This window comes from Bufo bufo, chromosome 8, assembly GCF_905171765.1.
Source record: "Bufo bufo chromosome 8, aBufBuf1.1, whole genome shotgun sequence".
NCBI classification, from domain to species: domain Eukaryota; kingdom Metazoa; phylum Chordata; class Amphibia; order Anura; family Bufonidae; genus Bufo; species Bufo bufo.
In genome coordinates this window covers 228,421,819-228,443,493 of record NC_053396.1, presented here as the reverse complement: position 1 = coordinate 228,443,493, position 21,675 = coordinate 228,421,819, and the positions used below count along the sequence as shown (strand labels likewise).

The window sequence follows — 21,675 nt, the reverse complement described above, 5'->3', positions numbered from 1 at the left end:
GGGTTGTTTCTTAAAGGGGAACTCCACCTTTATTTATCTTCCATTGATTTCGCAGAGACGGGTGTCTGGCAGGTTAGACTACCACCGATGTCTTCAGCGCAGCGCTTCTTCTCACCATTGACTTTACTGGTACCATTTTACTGATGTGTCTTACGGCAGCAGTGAAAGCAATGGCTCCTGGGGTGTGTGCGCTGCACTAGACTCATGAAAACGGTGGATTTCCCCTTTAAGACTCATTGGGGTTTAATGCCACATAAAGCCTCTGCACTGGCACACTGTAACAAGTCAATCAGCTGTGTGAGGTCACGACCAGGACTGTGTCCCCGGCCCTGTGCAGCGAGGTGCGGAGCACAATACACGATACTGAAGATGTCCTTGTAATGTTGACAGGATGAGCACATGAACGTTTACGCGCTTCAGGTGTGAAATGCGCGAGCGCTCACACCTGGATCTTGTCTCCGATAAGGTATACTGGGGGCCGGCACCTCGTCTGCGGCCCCTGAGGGACAGGACACTGGAAGTACCGTAATCGCACCCCACCAGTAGGGGGAACTTTCCTATAGATCCTCAGTGATCATGGACCATACCACTTATTCCCACCAAAACTAATGGAACGATCCAGTAAGACAACCCAAGAGGCTCCGGGACGTAGAGCAGAAGGACATCCACCCGCGGCTGAACCTGCAGGGACAAAGACAAAGAGGCACGAAACAACCACGCGTTGCAACTTCTTGGAAACATGATTTTGCAGCTCAGTTATTGTACTCCAATCACATCTAAAGCTGCACTCACAAATCTCCTGGTTCTACAGACTAACAACAAGCCAGGCATAAAGTAGAGTTAGACTGCAGCTCTGGATGTGACTAGAGTGTAGTAAACCATGATACAAGTCAGGATTGGCACAATGATTGCTGTAAACCGCAGCTCTATAGCGTCACCACATCGCGCACATACAGCCCCCCGCGGACTCATTACCTGGACTCCTTGCCGACGTCTGAGTGGAAGCTGCAGGTGACATCACTGCCACGGAGAGGGTCCACTGCACGGAGGTCACCACAGATCAGACAATGCATAGATTTAAAGGGGAACTCCAACCATAACACACCAGAGCATACCACCGGAGGCTTCCAACAAAAGGAACATCTGACCCCATTACCAGTACAGACCCTAAATTTGGGGTTCTGCAATTCTAGCTGCTTGTGGTGTTCCCCTTTAATGGCTCCTCCATGCAGTTGGCCTCCTTTGGCGGGAGCTCCTCGTCCTCCATCTTTGTTATCATTTTGGTTTCTGATTCTACAAAAATATAAAAAACTTTATCGACTCGGTAACATCAGCTCCTGGTACCGTGAAATAAAAGAACGCCAAAAACACGACACGCCACTTATAAATTAATGCACGGCAAATCCCCGGCAATGTCCTCCGCGGAGCGCCCCGGCGTGTTATAGAGTCACCGGCAGCGTCCTAACGACTACAGCGACAAGGTGAACACAGTGATAGCGAACAGAATAAGTTATAGTCTCTGGATCGGGTGTGCACCCTTCCCCCGCAGCGGAGGATCATGGGTAGTGACGTCATCTGCTGTACCCGCAGCCGGTGGGGCGCTGACCCCTCGGACCTCACACACAATGTAATGGGGCTCAGAGGAGACCCCTCCCCCATTCACGGTCCTGGAATAAACAGCCTCGTGATGGCCGGGGGTGCGCTCGGCGGGTGTCGTACCCGGATGATGATGATGAATGACCCCCCCGGAGACCTGTACACAATATTCAAGTAATTGAGATCCTCCCTTCGGGGCTTCGCTCTACAAGTCCGTGGACGTTCGCTTTTTCATGCTCCGCCGCTGGGCGAGGTTCGAGGCTGCGACGGGCTCCAGGACTGGCTGAAAAGTCTTGTGATTGAGCGCAGAGTATGTGGCGGCCATGGCTCCCTGGAACGGAGAGCAGGGGGTTACAGCAGGGTCTGGGGGTCACCCACACTTGTCCTTCTCAATGACGGTGAGTCCTTACCTTGACGAGGTGGGGGGCGTCCTGTCTGTGCAGCTGGTAGTGGGGGAGCTGGTCTCGGCAGGCGATCCAGGAATGCTTCAGCACCTTCTCGGCGGTGTAGCGCTGGTGCGGATCGACATGGAGCATGTGCGACAGCAGCTCCTGACATTGAAACGGTAGATTCATGTCACTCGGCAGTATGGCTACTTGTGCAGATCTATGAAGGGGGCGCACTTACTTTTGCAGCATCAGACACCGTGTCCCAGTTCCCTCCGCCCAGCGAGAAGTTGCCGCTTCCTATTCGCAGTAAGATTTCTTCTGGAGTGTCGTTTGGGCCATTGGCGAAGGGCGTGTACCTGTCAATATGGAGGAGAAGCACGAGATGTGGGGTAAATAGAAGGAAGCGCCCAGAAAACAATACAGAGCCTCCTGCTGCATGGGGAACAGCACTCAGAGTGCAGGCAACAGGTTCTGGGTGATGATCAGCGCCCCCTGGTGCTCATTATCTGTATTACAGGAAGCTTCGCATCACTTTGGTCCCTGCACAAATTATTCTGAAGGTAATTAACCAGAAATCACAGAGCCGCTCATTATCTGCCATCAGTCTTACCCCGCCAGCATGGTGTAGAGGAGGACGCCGAGGCTCCAGATGTCACAGGCCGCGTCATAGCCCTGCCTCATCAGAACCTGCAAACAGGAAACATCGTCAGCGTGTGATCTGCCCTACAGAGTATAATCACAGACAGCAGCGGGCCCCACAGAGTATAATAACCGACAGCAGCAGCGGGCCCCACAGAGTATAATAACCGACAGCAGCAGCGGGCCCCACAGAGTATAATCACCGACAGCAGCGGGTCCTACAGAGTATAATCACCGACAGCAGCGGGCCCCACAGAGTATAATCACCGACAGCAGCGGGCCCCACAGAGTATAATAACCGACAGCAGCAGCGGGTCCCACAGAGTATAATAACCGACAGCAGCAGCGGGCCCCACAGAGTATAATCACCGACAGCAGCAGCAGCGGGCCCCACAGAGTATAATAACCGACAGCAGCAGCGGGTCCTACAGAGTATAATCACAGACAGCAGCGGGCCCCACAGAGTATAATCACCGACAGCAGCAGCGGGCCCTACAGAGTATAATCACCGACAGCAGCAGCGGGCCCTACAGAGTATAATCACCGACAGCAGCAGCGGGCCCCACAGAGTATAATCACCGACAGCAGCAGCGGGCCCCACAGAGTATAATCACCGACAGCAGCAGCGGGTCCTACAGAGTATAATCACCGACAGCAGCAGCGGGCCCCACAGAGTATAATCACCGACAGCAGCAGCGGGCCCCACAGAGTATAATCACCGACAGCAGCAGCGGGTCCTACAGAGTATAATCACCGACAGCAGCGGGCCCCACAGAGTATAATCACCGACAGCAGCAGCGGGCCCCAAAGAGTATAATCACCGACAGCAGCAGCGGGCTCTACAGAGTATAATCACCGACAGCAGCAGCGGGCCCTACAGAGTATAATCACCGACAGCAGCAGCAGCGGGCCCCACAGAGTATAATCACCGACAGCAGCAGCAGCAGGCCCCACAGAGTATAATCACCGACAGCAGCAGCAGCGGGCCCCACAGAGTATAATCACCGACAGCAGCGGGCCCCACATAGTATAATCACCGACAGCAGCAGCAGCGGGCCCCACATAGTATAATCACCGACAGCAGCGGGCCCCACATAGTATAATCACCGACAGCAGCAGCAGCGGGCCCCACAGAGTATAATCACCGACAGCAGCAGCAGCGGGCCCCACAGAGTATAATCACCGAAAACAGGAGAATACAATCTATTGCCCCCTGTTATCAGCCATTTCAGGGGAGAGGATGACTGTAGGACAGGAGAATACAGTCTATTGCTCCCTGTTATCAGCCATTTCAGGGGAGGGGATGACTGTAGGACAGGAGAATACAGTCTATTGCTCCCTGTTATCAGCCATTTCAGGGGAGAGGATGACTGTAGGACAGGAGAATACAGTCTATTGCCCCCCGTTATCAGCCATTTCAGGGGAGAGGATGACTGTAGGACAGGAGAATACAGTCTATTGCCCCCCGTTATCAGCCATTTCAGGGGAGAGGATGACTGTAGGACAGGAGAATACAGTCTATTGCCCCCTGTTATCAGCCATTTCAGGGAGAGGATGACTGTAGGACAGGAGAATACAGTCTATTGCCCCCTGTTATCAGCCATTTCAGGGGAGAGGATGACTGTAGGACAGGAGAATACAGTCTATTGCCTCCTGTTATCAGCCATTTCAGGGGAGAGGATGACTGTAGGACAGGAGAATACAATCTATTGCCCCCTGTTATCAGCCATTTCAGGGGAGAGGATGACTGTAGGACAGGAGAATACAGTCTATTGCTCCCTGTTATCAGCCATTTCAGGGAGAGGATGACTGTAGGACAGGAGAATACAGTCTATTGCCCCCTGTTATCAGCCATTTCAGGGGAGAGGATGACTGTAGGACAGGAGAATACAGTCTATTGCCCCCTGTTATCAGCCATTTCAGGGGAGAGGATGACTGTAGGACAGGAGAATACAGTCTATTGCCCCCTGTTATCAGCCATTTCAGGGGAGAGGATGACTGTAGGACAGGAGAATACAGTCTATTGCCCCTGTTATCAGCCATTTCAGGGGAGAGGATGACTGTAGGACAGGAGAAGACAGTCTATTGCCCCCTGTTATCAGACATTTCAGGGGAGAGGATGACTGTAGGACAGGAGAATACAATCTATTGCCCCCTGTTATCAGACATTTCAGGGAGAGGATGACTGTAGGACAAGAGAATACAGTCTATTGCTCCCTGTTATCAGCCATTTCAGGGGAGAGGATGACTGTAGGACAGGAGAATACAGTCTATTGCCCCCTGTTATCAGCCATTTCAGGGGAGAGGATGACTGTAGGACAGGAGAATACAGTCTATTGCCCCCTGTTATCAGCCATTTCAGAGGAGAGGATGACTGTAGGACAGGAGAATACAGTCTATTGCCCCCTGTTATCAGCCATTTCAGGGGAGAGGATGACTGTAGGACAGGAGAATACAGTCTATTGCTCCCTGTTATCAGCCATTTCAGGGGAGGGGATGACTGTAGGACAGGAGAATACAGTCTATTGCCCCCCGTTATCAGCCATTTCAGGGGAGAGGATGACTGTAGGACAGGAGAATACAGTCTATTGCCCCCTGTTATCAGCCATTTCAGGGGAGAGGATGACTGTAGGACAGGAGAATACAGTCTATTGCTCCCTGTTATCAGCCATTTCAGGGGAGGGGATGACTGTAGGACAGGAGAATACAGTCTATTGCTCCCTGTTATCAGCCATTTCAGGGGAGAGGATGACTGTAGGACAGGAGAATACAGTCTATTGCCCCCGTTATCAGCCATTTCAGGGGAGAGGATGACTGTAGGACAGGAGAATACAGTCTATTGCCCCCCGTTATCAGCCATTTCAGGGGAGAGGATGACTGTAGGACAGGAGAATACAGTCTATTGCCCCCTGTTATCAGCCATTTCAGGGAGAGGATGACTGTAGGACAGGAGAATACAGTCTATTGCCCCCTGTTATCAGCCATTTCAGGGGAGAGGATGACTGTAGGACAGGAGAATACAGTCTATTGCCTCCTGTTATCAGCCATTTCAGGGGAGAGGATGACTGTAGGACAGGAGAATACAATCTATTGCCCCCTGTTATCAGCCATTTCAGGGGAGAGGATGACTGTAGGACAGGAGAATACAATCTATTGCTCCCTGTTATCAGCCATTTCAGTGGAGAGGATGACTGTAGGACAGGAGAATACAGTCTATTGCCCCCTGTTATCAGCCATTTCAGGGGAGAGGATGACTGTAGGACAGGAGAATACAGTCTATTGCCCCCTGTTATCAGCCATTTCAGGGGAGAGGATGACTGTAGGACAGGAGAATACAGTCTATTGCCCCCTGTTATCAGCCATTTCAGGGGAGAGGATGACTGTAGGACAGGAGAATACAGTCTATTGCCCCTGTTATCAGCCATTTCAGGGGAGAGGATGACTGTAGGACAGGAGAAGACAGTCTATTGCCCCCTGTTATCAGACATTTCAGGGGAGAGGATGACTGTAGGACAGGAGAATACAATCTATTGCCCCCTGTTATCAGACATTTCAGGGGAGAGGATGACTGTAGGACAAGAGAATACAGTCTATTGCTCCCTGTTATCAGCCATTTCAGGGGAGAGGATGACTGTAGGACAGGAGAATACAGTCTATTGCCCCCTGTTATCAGCCATTTCAGGGAGAGGATGACTGTAGGACAGGAGAATACAGTCTATTGCCCCCTGTTATCAGCCATTTCAGAGGAGAGGATGACTGTAGGACAGGAGAATACAGTCTATTGCTCCCTGTTATCAGCCATTTCAGGGGAGAGGATGATTGTAGGACAGGAGAATACAGTCTATTGCTCCCTGTTATCAGCCATTTCAGGGGAGAGGATGACTGTAGGACAGGAGAATACAATCTATTGCCCTCTGTTATCAGCCATTTCAGGGGAGAGGATGACTGTAGGACAGGAGAATACAGTCTATTGCCCCCTGTTATCAGCCATTTCAGGGAGAGGATGACTGTAGGACAGGAGAATACAGTCTATTGCCCCTGTTATCAGCCATTTCAGGGGAGAGGATGACTGTAGGACAGGAGAATACAGTCTATTGCCCCCTGTTATCAGCCATTTCAGGGGAGAGGATGACTGTAGGACAGGAGAATACAGTCTATTGCCTCCTGTTATCAGCCATTTCAGGGGAGAGGATGACTGTAGGACAGGAGAATACAGTCTATTGCTCCCTGTTATCAGCCATTTCAGGGGAGAGGATGACTGTAGGACAGGAGAATACAGTCTATTGCCCCCTGTTATCAGCCATTTCAGGGGAGAGGATGACTGTAGGACAGGAGAATACAGTCTATTGCCTCCTGTTATCAGCCATTTCAGGGGAGAGGATGACTGTAGGACAGGAGAATACAGTCTATTGCCTCCTGTTATCAGCCATTTCAGGGGAGAGGATGACTGTAGGACAGGAGAATACAGTCTATTGCCCCCTGTTATCAGCCATTTCAGGGGAGAGGATAACTGTAGGACAGGAGAATACAGTCTATTGCCCCCTGTTATCAGCTATTTCAGGGGAGAGGATGACTGTAGGACAGGAGAATACAGTCTATTGCTCCCTGTTATCAGCCATTTCAGGGGAGAGGATGACTGTAGGACAGGAGAATACAGTCTATTGCCCCCTGTTATCAGCCATTTCAGGGGAGAGGATGACTGTAGGACAGGAGAATACAATCTATTGCCCCCTGTTATCAGCCATTTCAGGGGAGAGGATGACTGTAGGACAGGAGAATACAGTCTATTGCCCCCTGTTATCAGCCATTTCAGAGGAGAGGATGACTGTAGGACAGGAGAATACAGTCTATTGCTCCCTGTTATCAGCCATTTCAGGGGAGAGGATGACTGTAGGACAGGAGAATACAGTCTATTGCCCCCTGTTATCAGCCATTTCAGGGGAGAGGATGACTGTAGGACAGGAGAATACAGTCTATTGCTCCCTGTTATCAGCCATTTCAGGGGAGAGGATGACTGTAGGACAGGAGAATACAGTCTATTGCCCCCTGTTATCAGCCATTTCAGGGGAGAGGATAACTGTAGGACAGGAGAATACAGTCTATTGCCTCCTGTTATCAGCCATTTCAGGGGAGAGGATGACTGTAGGACAGGAGAATACAGTCTATTGCCCCCTGTTATCAGCCATTTCAGGGGAGAGGATAACTGTAGGACAGGAGAATACAATCTATTGCCCCCTGTTATCAGCCATTTCAGGGTAGAGGATGACTGTAGTACAGGAGAATACAGTCTATTGCCCCTGTTATCAGCCATTTCAGGGGAGAGGACGACTGTAGGACAGGAGAATACAGTCTATTGCTCCCTGTTATCAGCCATTTCAGGGGAGAGGACGACTGTAGGACAGGAGAATACAGTCTATTGCTCCCTGTTATCAGCCATTTCAGGGGAGAGGACGACTGTAGGACAGGAGAATACAATCTATTGCCCCCTGTTATCAGCCATTTCAGGGAGAGGATGACTGTAGGACAGGAGAATACAGTCTATTGCCCCCTGTTATCAGCCATTTCAGAGGAGAGGATGACTGTAGGACAGGAGAATACAGTCTATTGCTCCCTGTTATCAGCCATTTCAGGGGAGAGGATGACTGTAGGACAGGAGAATACAGTCTATTGCCCCTGTTATCAGCCATTTCAGAGGAGAGGATGACTGTAGGACAGGAGAATACAGTCTATTGACTCCTGTTATCAGCCATTTCAGGGGAGAGGATGACTGTAGGACAGGAGAATACAATCTATTGCCCCCTGTTATCAGCCATTTCAGGGGAGAGGATGACTGTAGGACAGGAGAATACAGTCTATTGCTCCCTGTTATCGGCCATTTCAGAGGAGAGGATGACTGTAGGACAGGAGAATACAGTCTACTGCCCCCTGTTATCAGCCATTTCAGGGGAGAGGATGACTGTAGGACAGGAGAATACAGTCTATTGCCCCCCTGTTATCAGCCATTTCAGGGGAGGGGATGACTGTAGGACAGGAGAATACAGTCTATTGCCCCCTGTTATCAGCCATTTCAGGGGAGAGGATGACTGTAGGACAGGAGAATACAGTCTATTGCCTCCTGTTATCAGCCATTTCAGGGGAGAGGATGACTGTAGGACAGGAGAATACAGTCTATTGCCCCCTGTTATCAGCCATTTCAGGGGAGAGGATAACTGTAGGACAGGAGAATACAGTCTATTGCCTCCTGTTATCAGCCATTTCAGGGGAGAGGATGACTGTAGGACAGGAGAATACAGTCTATTGCCCCCTGTTATCAGCCATTTCAGGGGAGAGGATAACTGTAGGACAGGAGAATACAATCTATTGCCCCCTGTTATCAGCCATTTCAGGGTAGAGGATGACTGTAGTACAGGAGAATACAGTCTATTGCCCCCTGTTATCAGCCATTTCAGGGGAGAGGACGACTGTAGGACAGGAGAATACAGTCTATTGCTCCCTGTTATCAGCCATTTCAGGGGAGAGGATGACTGTAGGACAGGAGAATACAGTCTATTGCTCCCTGTTATCAGCCATTTCAGGGGAGAGGACGACTGTAGGACAGGAGAATACAATCTATTGCCCCCTGTTATCAGCCATTTCAGGGAGAGGATGACTGTAGGACAGGAGAATACAGTCTATTGCCCCCTGTTATCAGCCATTTCAGAGGAGAGGATGACTGTAGGACAGGAGAATACAGTCTATTGCTCCCTGTTATCAGCCATTTCAGGGGAGAGGATGACTGTAGGACAGGAGAATACAGTCTATTGCCCCTGTTATCAGCCATTTCAGAGGAGAGGATGACTGTAGGACAGGAGAATACAGTCTATTGCCCCCTGTTATCAGCCATTTCAGAGGAGAGGATGACTGTAGGACAGGAGAATACAGTCTATTGCCCCCTGTTATCAGTCATTTCAGGGGAGAGGATGACTGTAGGACAGGAGAATACAATCTATTCCCCCCTGTTATCAGCCATTTCAGAGGAGAGGATGACTGTAGGACAGGAGAATACAGTCTATTGCCCCCTGTTATCAGCCATTTCAGGGGAGAGGATGACTGTAGGACAGGAGAATACAGTCTATTGCCCCCTGTTATCAGCCATTTCAGGGGAGAGGATGACTGTAGGACAGGAGAATACAATCTATTGCTCTCTGTTATCAGCCATTTCAGGGGAGATGATGACTGTAGGACAGGAGAATACAGTCTATTGCCCCTGTTATCAGCCATTTCAGGGGAGAGGATGACTGTAGGACAGGAGAATACAGTCTATTGCCCCCTGTTATCAGCCATTTCAGGGGAGAGGATGACTGTAGGACAGGAGAATACAGTCTATTGCCGCCTGTTATCAGCCATTTCAGCTTTTCTTTGGCGCTGGGTCACACAGACTATGCTGACAGTTCTGAGCTGTTTTTTGTACCTCAGGGGCCACAAAGTTGGCGGTGTAACATGGCGTCAGGAGGAGGCCGTTGTCGCCCCTCAGCTGCTTAGCAAACCCGAAGTCACATATTCTGATGGAGTCAGCGTTACTGGAGTCGTCCATGTACAGGATGTTACTCGGCTTCAGGTCCCGGTGAACCACCTGAGAAGACAGAGACAATCCTGGGAATTAATATATAATATACAGAGCTCTGTGCAGATCTGCTGGGAAAGCTGGGTGATCACTGTTCTGTCATTCAGGAGCCCGGGACAGTGCAGCACTAATGCAGTCTGATCATGTCTTTGGTTTCAGGTTCACTGCTTGCTTTCAATGAATGGGAACAATCATTGTGGAAACCAGTCCAGACCTAGTCCTGCTCACACCGCTGAAGGTCTGTTACGGCTCTGAAGGACGCTGCCACCCAGCTTTTCCAGGCAGCAGAACTTCAGATTTACCAGATGATGTGATCATTTCCTGCACAGATTTGCTATTTAGGAGTCCGGGAAAGCTGAGTGACCATCCCTGGAGAGAAGGTTGTAATGGCAGCTATTCACCCAGCTTTCCCAGAAACGTATATAACCTTTGCATCTGGTGCAGTAGATGATGGCGGTGTGCGCGTCACGTACACCTTGGCAGTGCAGGTAGTCCACGGTCTTAGTGATGGTGTACAGGACGGCGCCGGCCTCCCGCTCCGAGAAGAACTTCTGCCTCAGGATGCGGTCCAGCAGTTCTCCCCCTTTCATCAGCTCCGTAACAAGGTAAACGTAGCGGCCGTCGTCATCGTAGACCTGCAAACACAAGATGGAGGCGTCAGCGTGAAGATCCAAACGCCCGCAGCAAAAAGGACGAAGGCGACAAGCAGCAACTTACGTCCTTCAGGGTGATGATGTTCGGATGCTGCCCGTATCGCATCAGGATCTCAATCTCTTCTGATGGATCCCGCTTACTTTTGTCTATGATCTGAAAGAAACAGGAGCAGCTGATAGCAGAGGACAATAGCGGGGTCTGGCGGAAGTATACACTGTCATATCAAGAACATTTCTATTCACTGACAAAGCAGAGATGGTGAATACGTAATGAACTCTTGTATACCTTGACGGCGTACTCCATGTTTGTGGCCCTGTGGATGCACCTCTTGCAGATGGAGTAGGAGCCGACGCCGATGTCTTCCTTCAGGTCGTAGATGTCAGTGAACTGCACCCGGCCTCCATGAAATTGCTATAAAAATAAATAAATAAAAAACATGAAATCAGGGAAGAATCAGGGAACCGGAGGGAGCGGCGCACAGACCCGGCCCGTTACCTGTACGATCGGCAGGATGTTCGTAACAGAAGACATTTTATGCTCCTCAATGGAAGAAGGGGCCACGAAGCTGAAGCCTTTGAAGAGCTGGTGAGCATTGGCGCTGGGCGGGACCCCCGGAGAATCTGAAGAAGGACGAGATGTGGATGTTACAGATCATTATAGACACCCCCTAGATACTCCAGAACCGACAGCAGGAGCCTCCCCCCTCCGCAGCAGGACAAGCTGCACCCCCTCACCTATTCCGCTGTTAAAAATGACCATTTTAGTAGGAGAGTAAAGGTTTCTCCCACCTCACACACCGTCGATATGCCACCAATGTCAGAGAGTGGTGGGTCACACCAATCTCTAAAATAGGGCCCCCAAAGTGCAGGAGAGCCCACCCAGCAGGAGCGGAGCGCGCTCGATTGATTCCTATAGCGTGCTCAGCTATTCCCAGAACACCCAGAGAAGTGAATGGAGAGTGCACGGCACAAGTGCAATCCTATAGAAGTGAATAGAGAGTGCACCGCACAAGTGCAATCCTAGAGAAGTGAATGGAGAGTGCACGGCACAAGTGCAATCCTATAGAAGTGAATAGAGAGTGCACCGCACAAGTGCAATCCTAGAGAAGTGAATGGAGAGTGCACGGCACAAGTGCAATCCTAGAGAAGTGAATGGAGAGTGCACCGCACAAGTGCAATCCTATAGAAGTGAATGGAGAGTGCACCGCACAAGTGCAATCCTATAGAAGTGAATAGAGAGTGCACCGCACAAGTGCAATCCTATAGAAGTGAATGGAGAGTGCACCGCACAAGTGCAATCCTATAGAAGTGAATGGAGAGTGCACCGCACAAGTGCAATCCTAGAGAAGTGAATGGAGAGTGCACCGCACAAGTGCAATCCTATAGAAGTGAATGGAGAGTGCACCGCACAAGTGCAATCCTATAGAAGTGAATGGAGAGTGCACCGCACAAGTGCAATCCTATAGAAGTGAATGGAGAGTGCACCGCACAAGTGCAATCCTAGAGAAGTGAATGGAGAGTGCACCGCACAAGTGCAATCCTATAGAAGTGAATGGAGAGTGCACCGCACAAGTGCAATCCTAGAGAAGTGAATGGAGAGTGCACCGCACAAGTGCAATCCTATAGAAGTGAATGGAGAGTGCACCGCACAAGTGCAATCCTAGAGAAGTGAATGGAGAGTGCACCGCACAAGTGCAATCCTATACAAGTGAATGGAGAGTGCACCGCACAAGTGCAATCCTATAGAAGTGAATGGAGAGTGCACCGCACAAGTGCAATCCTAGAGAAGTGAATGGAGAGTGCACCGCACAAGTGCAATCCTATAGAAGTGAATGGAGAGTGCACCGCACAAGTGCGATCCTATAGAAGTGAATGGAGAGTGCACCGCACAAGTGCAATCCTATAGAAGTGAATGGAGAGTGCACCGCACAAGTGCAATCCTATAGAAGTGAATGGAGAGTGCACCGCACAAGTGCAATCCTATAGAAGTGAATAGAGAGTGCACCGCACAAGTGCAATCCTATAGAAGTGAATGGAGAGTGCACCGCACAAGTGCAATCCTATAGAAGTGAATGGAGAGTGCACCGCACAAGTGCAATCCTAGAGAAGTGAATGGAGAGTGCACCGCACAAGTGCAATCCTAGAGAAGTGAATGGAGAGTGCACCGCACAAGTGCAATCCTATAGAAGTGAATGGAGAGTGCACCGCACAAGTGCAATCCTATAGAAGTGAATGGAGAGTGCACCGCACAAGTGCAATCCTATAGAAGTGAATGGAGAGTGCACCGCACAAGTGCAATCCTAGAGAAGTGAATGGAGAGTGCACCGCACAAGTGCAATCCTATAGAAGTGAATGGAGAGTGCACCGCACAAGTGCAATCCTAGAGAAGTGAATGGAGAGTGCACCGCACAAGTGCAATCCTATAGAAGTGAATGGAGAGTGCACCGCACAAGTGCAATCCTATAGAAGTGAATGGAGAGTGCACCGCACAAGTGCAATCCTAGAGAAGTGAATGGAGAGTGCACCGCACAAGTGCAATCCTATACAAGTGAATAAAGAGTGCACCGCACAAGTGCAATCCTATAGAAGTGAACGGAGAGTGCACCGCACAAGTGCAATCCTATAGAAGTGAATGGAGAGTGCACCGCACAAGTGCAATCCTATAGAAGTGAATGGAGAGTGCACTGCACAAGTGCAATCCTATAGAAGTGAATGGAGAGTGCACCGCACAAGTGCAATCCTATAGAAGTGAATGGAGAGTGTCCACGCTTGCATGGTGGGCCCTCATTCACTTCGGGGGTCAGTGGTGGCGCCTCCTACAGGACCTGGTCCTTCTGTGGAGTTTTTTTAAGCCTCAATAATTAAAAAAATAAAATAAAATCACAGAGCTTGATCAGGCGGACTGCCGGACCAGCATCTGCGGATGATCAGGTGTCGCGGGGCAGAGGATTAGCCCGATTTATGTGCCTCATGATAAATTCTCCGGCAGTTGTGCACCTGGCGGAAAAACTAGTTTCTAGCCGACATGTCCCCCTGTTAGTAAATTTGCCGGCACTGCCCCCGACATCGGCCGTGTAATGTTGTCGCACAGCCGGTCAAAAAGGAGACGTTTCTCTCCAAAACGTTATTATAAAGCTCCAAGCTCCCTGAATACAGAGCGGGCGCTGCGCTACCAGGACGGACCACGTTATCTGCTGGTCCCAAGGGTTCACCTACTTTTACCGCTCACAGACACGCGACATCGGAGCCGTTTTCTCCAGGTCTAATATCTGTGACACACATATTTTATTTGGTTCTTTTTCTACTTTTAGGATCTGATAAGTTTTCGGTCAAATCTATGCAGAAAATTCTGAAGGGGTCAGAAACTTTCAAGCCCCCATGTGTGAGATGAAGGGTGGGATCCCCTTCGTGTCGCTGTATTCCGTGTCCTGGGATTTCGCCACATTTCTTACCTTTTGGTGTTTTCGCTGTAAACTCTGGATCAAAGCAGAAGGTGTCCTCAGGTTTGCCGGACGCCGGTTTGAATGGCGGCTGAATCTCTTGTCTGTACAGCTTCTAGAAAGAACCAAGCGGAGGAGGAGCTGAACGTGTGTACAGGAGCCCCAGCAGTCTGTACTGCAGGCCTCAGAGCTGAAATCTCCTAGCGTTCCTTGCTTGTCCAGTGCCGCAGGAAGCGCCGTCTTTACAGCCATCTGACACTGGGAAAACTAACTGCCCCCCAACAGTTAAATCTGCAAACTTGCTGACTGTTTCCAATAACAAGCGTCGAACAAAAACTGCACAATGGAGTGCGAGTTCTGCAACCCTCTAGAAGATTCAGCGACTTCATTTCTCACATTTGTTAAGATCACAGCTTGCAGTCAACACATGGAAACATTCTCGTTCTGTTCATGTAGCGGAGGACTAGCTGCACTGTGTCGGTGCTGATAACTCACTGTCGACACTGATACATTGTAACAGCCAATCAGCTTTTGTGAACAGAACGAGGTTGAAAGAAGTTGAAAGATGTACCTACTCACTGACAGAAAGCAGAGACCTTGAAAAGAGGAATAAAAGCACAAATCCTATTAGAAAGCTGCAGAATCCCTCACTGCATACAACTTACATTCCAGTCAATGGTAGCAAAAAACGGATGCCGTTTGATTTCTTCCACCCGGTCCAGGCCGGCCCCTGGGGACAAAAATAGACATTAACCCCTTAATGACACTGGGAATTCGTTAGCTTTGCTTTCTAAAAGCCAGAACTTGTAAGCGGCTTGTTTTTGTGGGAATAGTTGTAATTTTAATACCACTAGTTTGGGGTTCATAGAAAAAGTGTGCGATAATTATCACAATTCTATAGTAATGAAGCATTACAGCAACAGCGACTACCGTAATTATTGCTTTATAGAGCAGAGCCCCCGGCAGACTTCAGAGCAGAGCCTCAGAGCAGAGCCCCCCCCCGGCAGACCGCCTCAGAGCAGAGCCCCCCGGCAGACCGCCTCAGAGCAGAGCCCCCCCCGGCAGACCGCCTCAGAGCAGAGCCCCCCCGGCAGACCGCCTCAGAGCAGAGCCCCCCCCGGCAGACCGCCTCAGAGCAGAGCCCCCCGGCAGACCGCCTCAGAGCAGAGCCCCCCGGCAGACCGCCTCAGAGCAGAGCCCCCCGGCAGACCGCCTCAGAGCAGAGCCCCCCGGCAGACCGCCTCAGAGCAGAGCCCCCCGGCAGACCGCCTCAGAGCAGAGCCCCCCGGCAGACCGCCTCAGAGCAGAGCCCCCCGGCAGACCGCCTCAGAGCAGAGCCCCCGGCAGACTTCAGAGCAGAGCCTCAGAGCAGAGCCCCCCGGCAGACCGCCTCAGAGCAGAGCCCCCCCCCCCCCCGGCAGAGCCTCAGAGCAGGCCCCCCCCCCCTCCCGGCAGAGCCTCAGAGCAGAGCCCCCCCCCCCCCCGGCAGAGCCTCAGAGCAGAGCCCCCCGGCAGACCGCCTCAGAGCAGAGCCCCCCGGCAGACCGCCTCAGAGCAGAGCCCCCCGGCAGACCGCCTCAGAGCAGAGCCCCCCGGCAGACCGCCTCAGAGCAGAGCCCCCCCCGGCAGACCGCCTCAGAGCAGAGCCCCCCGGCAGACCGCCTCAGAGCAGAGCCCCCCCCCCCCCCCCCCCCCCGGCAGAGCCTCAGAGCAGAGCCCCCCCCCGGCAGAGCCTCAGAGCAGAGCCCCCCCCCCGGCAGAGCCTCAGAGCAGAGCCCCCCGGCAGACCGCCTCAGAGCAGAGCCCCCCGGCAGACCGCCTCAGAGCAGAGCCCCCCGGCAGACCGCCTCAGAGCAGAGCCCCCCGGCAGACCGCCTCAGAGCAGAGCCCCCCGGCAGACCGCCTCAGAGCAGAGCCCCCCGGCAGACCGCCTCAGAGCAGAGCCCCCCGGCAGACCGCCTCAGAGCAGAGCCCCCGGCAGACTTCAGAGCAGAGCCTCAGAGCAGAGCCCCCCGGCAGACCGCCTCAGAGCAGAGCCCCCCCCCCCCCCCGGCAGAGCCTCAGAGCAGGCCCCCCCCCCCCTCCCGGCAGAGCCTCAGAGCAGAGCCCCCCCCCCCCCGGCAGAGCCTCAGAGCAGAGCCCCCCGGCAGACCGCCTCAGAGCAGAGCCCCCCGGCAGACCGCCTCAGAGCAGAGCCCCCGGCAGACTTCAGAGCAGAGCCCCCCCCGGCAGACCGCCTCAGAGCAGAGCCCCCCGGCAGACCGCCTCAGAGCAGAGCCCCCCCCCCCCCCCCCCCCGGCAGAGCCTCAGAGCAGAGCCCCCCCCCGGCAGAGCCTCAGAGCAGAGCCCCCCCCCCCCCCCGGCAGAGCCTCAGAGCAGAGCCCCCCCCCCCCGGCAGAGCCTCAGAGCAGAGCCCCCCCCCCCCCCCCGGCAGAGCCTCAGAGCAGAGCCCCCCCCCCCCCGGCAGAGCCTCAGAGCAGAGCCCCCCCCCCCCCCCCGGCAGAGCCTCAGAGCAGAGCCCCCCGGCAGACCTCACCACTCGCAGGTCTAGTGTGTTCCTCCTGCACTCACCACTCCCTGGTCTTCATCACACAGTGTCAGTGCAGCAAGGTGCTGGCAGAAGACCGGGGAGAGGCGAGTACAGGCAGCACAAGGAGCCCTGTATTCACTGCCCCCAGTATATAGATATATCTATACACACAGACCTTCATGTTAATGTCTGGAAGCCACTGGGTGGGAAGGAGATAATATGGGTTCTCCAGTTTCATGATCTTTTTATATCTGCCCAGAGTAAACCAAACACTGTGGCCCTGATTTACTAACGTGTCTGCGCCTAGAAGCCGACTAAAGACGGGCACAATCTGGCACAACTAAGGTTTCTACACCTTTTTCACTGTGGGAAAGGGGCGAGTCTCTGTGATAAATCCGGGCAGGTCCAGACCGCCACCATCTAAAGCGTTAGCGCTCATTCACGCGACAATAAAAAAGAACCGCCATTAACAACAGTTAAACTGTCAGTTTTTCACGGTTATTTTGCAGAACTGTGGGCAGTCATTTTCTGGCTATTTAACTGTTTTAACAGCCGTTTGAATCATTTTAAAAACAGCCATTAAAAACGGATGAATTTCTTAATTATTATTTTTTTTAATCCCAACCCCTGTAGTATCCTCAGTATACATAATGCCCCTGTAGGACTGATGGTTTTCCCCACTATAAGTAATGCCACCCTTGTGCCCCCAGTATAAGTAATGCCTCCTTTGTGTCCCCAATATAAGTAATGCCCCCTTTGTATTTCCAATATAAGTAATGCCCCCTTTGTGCCCCCACTATAAGTAATGCCCCCACTATAAGTAATGGCGCCCTTTGTGCCCCCACCGTCTGGATGTGACAATGGCCAATAATAGGACGTGTCCTATTTTTTGGCAGCTGCTGTTCACGGGCCATGTAAATAGCTCCATAGACTTTAAATCATTCTGAAATTGGCTCTTAGAAAAACAGCCCTTAGCTGCCCCTGTATATTTTTGCCCCACATACCCGTTTTCCGTGTCAGCACTTTTCTTCCCCTGTTCTCGCCATCACTGGATCCTGCAGGATGTTTACATGCAGAACTTCCTGTCTTCATCAGCTTCCTGCGGGTTCTCTGGCCAATCCCGACACCGTTTACTCTGCAATGTTTCTTAGTCCATGATCCACCAGCTACACTGTTCCCTCTACAGTATTCACGCCCTTACACCTCCCCTCTTCATGTAAGAAAGGCAGAGCAAAGCATGCTGGGATTGGTTAGAAAACCCGCAGGAAGCTGAGGAAACAGGAAGTTCTGCTTGTACACAACATGCCAAGTGAAAACAGGTGCATAGGGCAGAAATATTCAGTGTTTGGGTATTCCGGGCAGATAAAACTACATTTAATTACTTAAACTGAGAATATTTTTAAGGAGAGGGTTAGCCCACAAACTCTTCTATGTGCGTCAAGGTGATAGTTACATTTATTAGAAGCAGTCTTTACTGACACATTGTAGCAAAATATTGTTGCACTTTTGTTCATAGAGGATTATCACTACTGAAACCATTTAGTCTGTTTTCGGTTAGTGGATGTAAAAAAAAAAAAAAAAAAAAGTTTCCATACACTGACAGCAAGCAGAGAAAATTGAAAAACACTTTGATACCCACTCAAAAGCCTCTAAAATCTTGAAAAAAATGTGATAGCCCCAGTGTACGGCTTGTTGAGGTTGCCATGTGGGAGGTGACAATGTCCTCACTTCACCTATTCCCTGGGATCCTCGGGGGTGGGGCTGACTGTCAGTCATTGCTGCTGGTAATTCTGTGTCAGTAGGACCTGACAAGTGCCAGATAATGAAATATTCTGGATTATTGAGAGGTCACTTGTCAGAGGAGAGAACCTTTACCGAGGCGTCCTGAGGAGCAGAGCACACAGGGAACTCACCCAATCGGTTCACAGGATTCCGCTTGAACAACATTCGGAGGAGACTTTGAGCTTCTGAACTTAAAAACTGCGGCATCCCGAGCTTCGATCTGAGGAAAGGTCAAAAAGGTTCAAATATACTCAAAACTCACAAGAAAGCCACAGAATGTCCAATACAATGTATCCATAGCAACAAGACGGCAAGACAGGGCTTTTCAGATTGGAGCTGGATTTAATTTGTTACAATGTGTCAGTGCAGACAATCCTCAGTAAGGTAAACATGTCGGCAGCACAAGCCTGCTGATACATGTCACCTGCACTGATACAATGTAACAAAATCGGGATAGACGTGTGCAGCTGGTCTGTTACTATAAGTTCTCAACCTCTGACAATGCAGATTTACTAACAGCAAGCGGAGATCTTGAAGAGAGTGAGGAATAGAAATACAAATGCCCAGATTTCCTAATCATGTAGCTGGTGGAAGCTTGGCCCGGCCCCTATCCCTGCAGCAGGTCTATCACAGGGGCCCCTGGTGCAGGAGACACTCTTCTCTGACTATTTTCTGGTCGTCTTACTTTAGGCAGATCTTTAACCCAGAATTGTGGGGCAATTTTGACACAAAATGGGGCCTATTCCGCCTTTCCAGTGAAGACCCACTGCTTCCCACAACTTGTCAAACATGTCGGAAAAATGTGGAAAAACCCGAGATGCACCAAACTGCGTCACTTTTTAGGCAGATTGTTGGTGCAGACACGTTAAGTTCCAGAAGCTTCTGAGGCATTTCTAAGAAAATGTGAAGAAAGCCCCTGGGAAAGCTGGATGACGATCCCTGTGAGAGCCAAACTGGTCGTCATCCAGCTTTCCTGAATCCTGAGCCTGACATTCTTTACGCCTCATGACCTGTGACCCCTGCAAGTCTCATGACACACCGGACAGGGGGGCACTTACTTTAGTATCATGTTCATCGTTTCATTCCGGTCTTTCCCTTGAAACGGCAGCGTGCCCGTCAGCATCTCAAACTGGAAAACACAAAGCAGCAAATCCGTTATCGGCACAGAGACGACAAAAGACACAACCGATAAAAGAGCCACACTACTCATCCTGACTCCGGAGCTGAACTCACAATTCTGCAGGCTTGTGAACAGACAGCCAACCCCCCCCCCCCCGGCGGCTCAGTACTGTCTGTAGCCTGGGGTAAAGAGGACACCGAGAGTGCGAACCACTGGAGCAAGCTCTGTGCAGACACTGAACCAGCAGAGAATGCTGGGAGATTTCAGCTCTGAAGCTGCAGAATTGTAAATGCAGCTACAATTTTTCATAGAAAACCTCATGCAGAAAGTTTTTCAATACAAAAAAAAAAAAAAAAAAAAAAAAGGAAAAATGCCCATCGTGACCCCAGATGTACCTGGTGAATGAACTCTCTGCAGAGCAGCAGGGCTGGGGGTACACAGTTCCCCTATTATAGGGTGCACATCCCCCGCTCTGCCTTCTACTATGCTGGGCCCCCTGCGGCAATGTCCACTGGGAAGAGCCGGACCTATCCCCTTAGGTTACAGTGAACATACCATGAGGACGCCGAAGGACCACCAGTCCGCGCTCTGCGTGTGGCCCCGCCTGTTGACCACCTCCGGGGCCATGTACTCCACAGTACCGCAGAAGGAATACGCCTTTTTTTCATGGTCCACTGACTCTTTGCTGAGCCCAAAATCTGGAAAACAAAAGAGATGCAAAAGTGCCCCCTAACGAAACACTGGGGGGTCCTGACTGCGCCGCGGCATCATCCCTATGAGGACTATGAAAGGAAAGGGCTGGTCACTGCCTCCGGCAGACACAAGGGGGCGCCAACTGCCAGGGAGGAATATTAGGCCCTGTTCACATTGCACCAGAAGGAAGATAAACGGCCACAATGTATCATAAGATGCAGAGGGGCGGGGTTATAATCCTGGTAAATAAAGCTTCATCAGCTGAGGGTTTGCTGCAATTGCATCAGTCTGGACAAGGCTCTGAGCTGAAAAGCCTGGACTCCAGAATGATACACTGTAACAAAGTATCAGGACAAGGAAGACTCATCCGAAAGGGTCAGTAGGAAAAATCTGTTAAAAACTGTCTGCTTTTCCCATCGCTCATCTGAATAGGTCCTAGGGCCATGTTCACACCACAGACTTTTCAAACTGAAGATTCCGATGCAGATCTCAACAGACACCGGAGGCCGACCCTGGGCCTTCTGCTGTGGATCGGCACGTGGATCGGCGCCGTCAATGACGCTTGTCCAGATCCACTTCTATAGGAGACATCTTAGTGCCTGTTCACACAAGGTTTTTTGCCTGCAGAATTTTGAGGCACAAGCCCACGTCTTCATCTCAATGGGAGGCAGCGCTGAAGACCAGCGGTTTAAACGTGTCCGTTCGCCGCTCTGCGATCTTTTGTGCCGACTACCAATGAAAGGATTGGGAGGAAGAGACATCGCAAACTGCCAGCAACATTCTGGCGTTGGCCTCTGCTCCAAAATTTCGCCAGCAAAATATGCAGTGTGAACGGGACTTTACTTTGAATATTCCAGGCCCCTCCGTGACATCTCCGCTGTGTGAACAGGTCCCGAGCACGCTGGCACCAGTGAGATGGATGGGTCTGGCTGTGGGCACCTCTGCTGCCAGAGCTATGGATTCCCTCACCACGGCTGCCATTCGGGGATCAGAAGCGGCGCGGGTCCCGGGGTAAGTGTAACCAATATGAGGGGCCCGGGCATTGGGGGGGGGGGGGGGGGGGTCATCATAGGGGTTGGATTACCCCCCTTTAAGGCTGGAGTCACACAAGGGTCAGTCAACGCCAGGAGTGGATTCCGAAAATATGAAGGGCAGACTTCTACTTCTCCGTCACTTGGCTTTGGCTCAAAAAACTGCACGAGCGTCCCCAGCCTTAAAGGGGTTGTCCAG

At 51.3% G+C, this 21,675-nt stretch overlaps 1 protein-coding gene across 4 annotated transcripts in view; it reads right to left on the bottom strand.

Moving 5' to 3' along the window:
• Nucleotides 1–1,284: 1,284 nt before the first annotated feature.
• RPS6KA6 (ribosomal protein S6 kinase A6) overlaps nucleotides 1,285–21,675 on the bottom strand; it is a 54,467-nt gene continuing 34,076 nt past the window's right edge. For all 4 annotated transcript variants that reach the window (XM_040442098.1, XM_040442099.1, XM_040442100.1 and 1 more), the window contains exons 9-22: nucleotides 20,308–20,450; nucleotides 19,691–19,761; nucleotides 18,764–18,852; nucleotides 14,986–15,050; nucleotides 14,333–14,435; nucleotides 11,377–11,501; nucleotides 11,167–11,292; nucleotides 10,945–11,034; nucleotides 10,701–10,862; nucleotides 10,075–10,236; nucleotides 2,596–2,672; nucleotides 2,224–2,341; nucleotides 2,007–2,147; nucleotides 1,285–1,927 (exon numbers count right to left, since the gene is read on the bottom strand). In XM_040442098.1, the coding sequence (XP_040298032.1) occupies nucleotides 1,802–1,927; nucleotides 2,007–2,147; nucleotides 2,224–2,341; nucleotides 2,596–2,672; nucleotides 10,075–10,236; nucleotides 10,701–10,862; nucleotides 10,945–11,034; nucleotides 11,167–11,292; nucleotides 11,377–11,501; nucleotides 14,333–14,435; nucleotides 14,986–15,050; nucleotides 18,764–18,852; nucleotides 19,691–19,761; nucleotides 20,308–20,450 (1,598 nt within the window). In that variant the 3' untranslated portion in view covers nucleotides 1,285–1,801. The remainder of the gene's footprint in view (nucleotides 1,928–2,006; nucleotides 2,148–2,223; nucleotides 2,342–2,595; nucleotides 2,673–10,074; nucleotides 10,237–10,700; nucleotides 10,863–10,944; nucleotides 11,035–11,166; nucleotides 11,293–11,376; nucleotides 11,502–14,332; nucleotides 14,436–14,985; nucleotides 15,051–18,763; nucleotides 18,853–19,690; nucleotides 19,762–20,307; nucleotides 20,451–21,675) is intronic.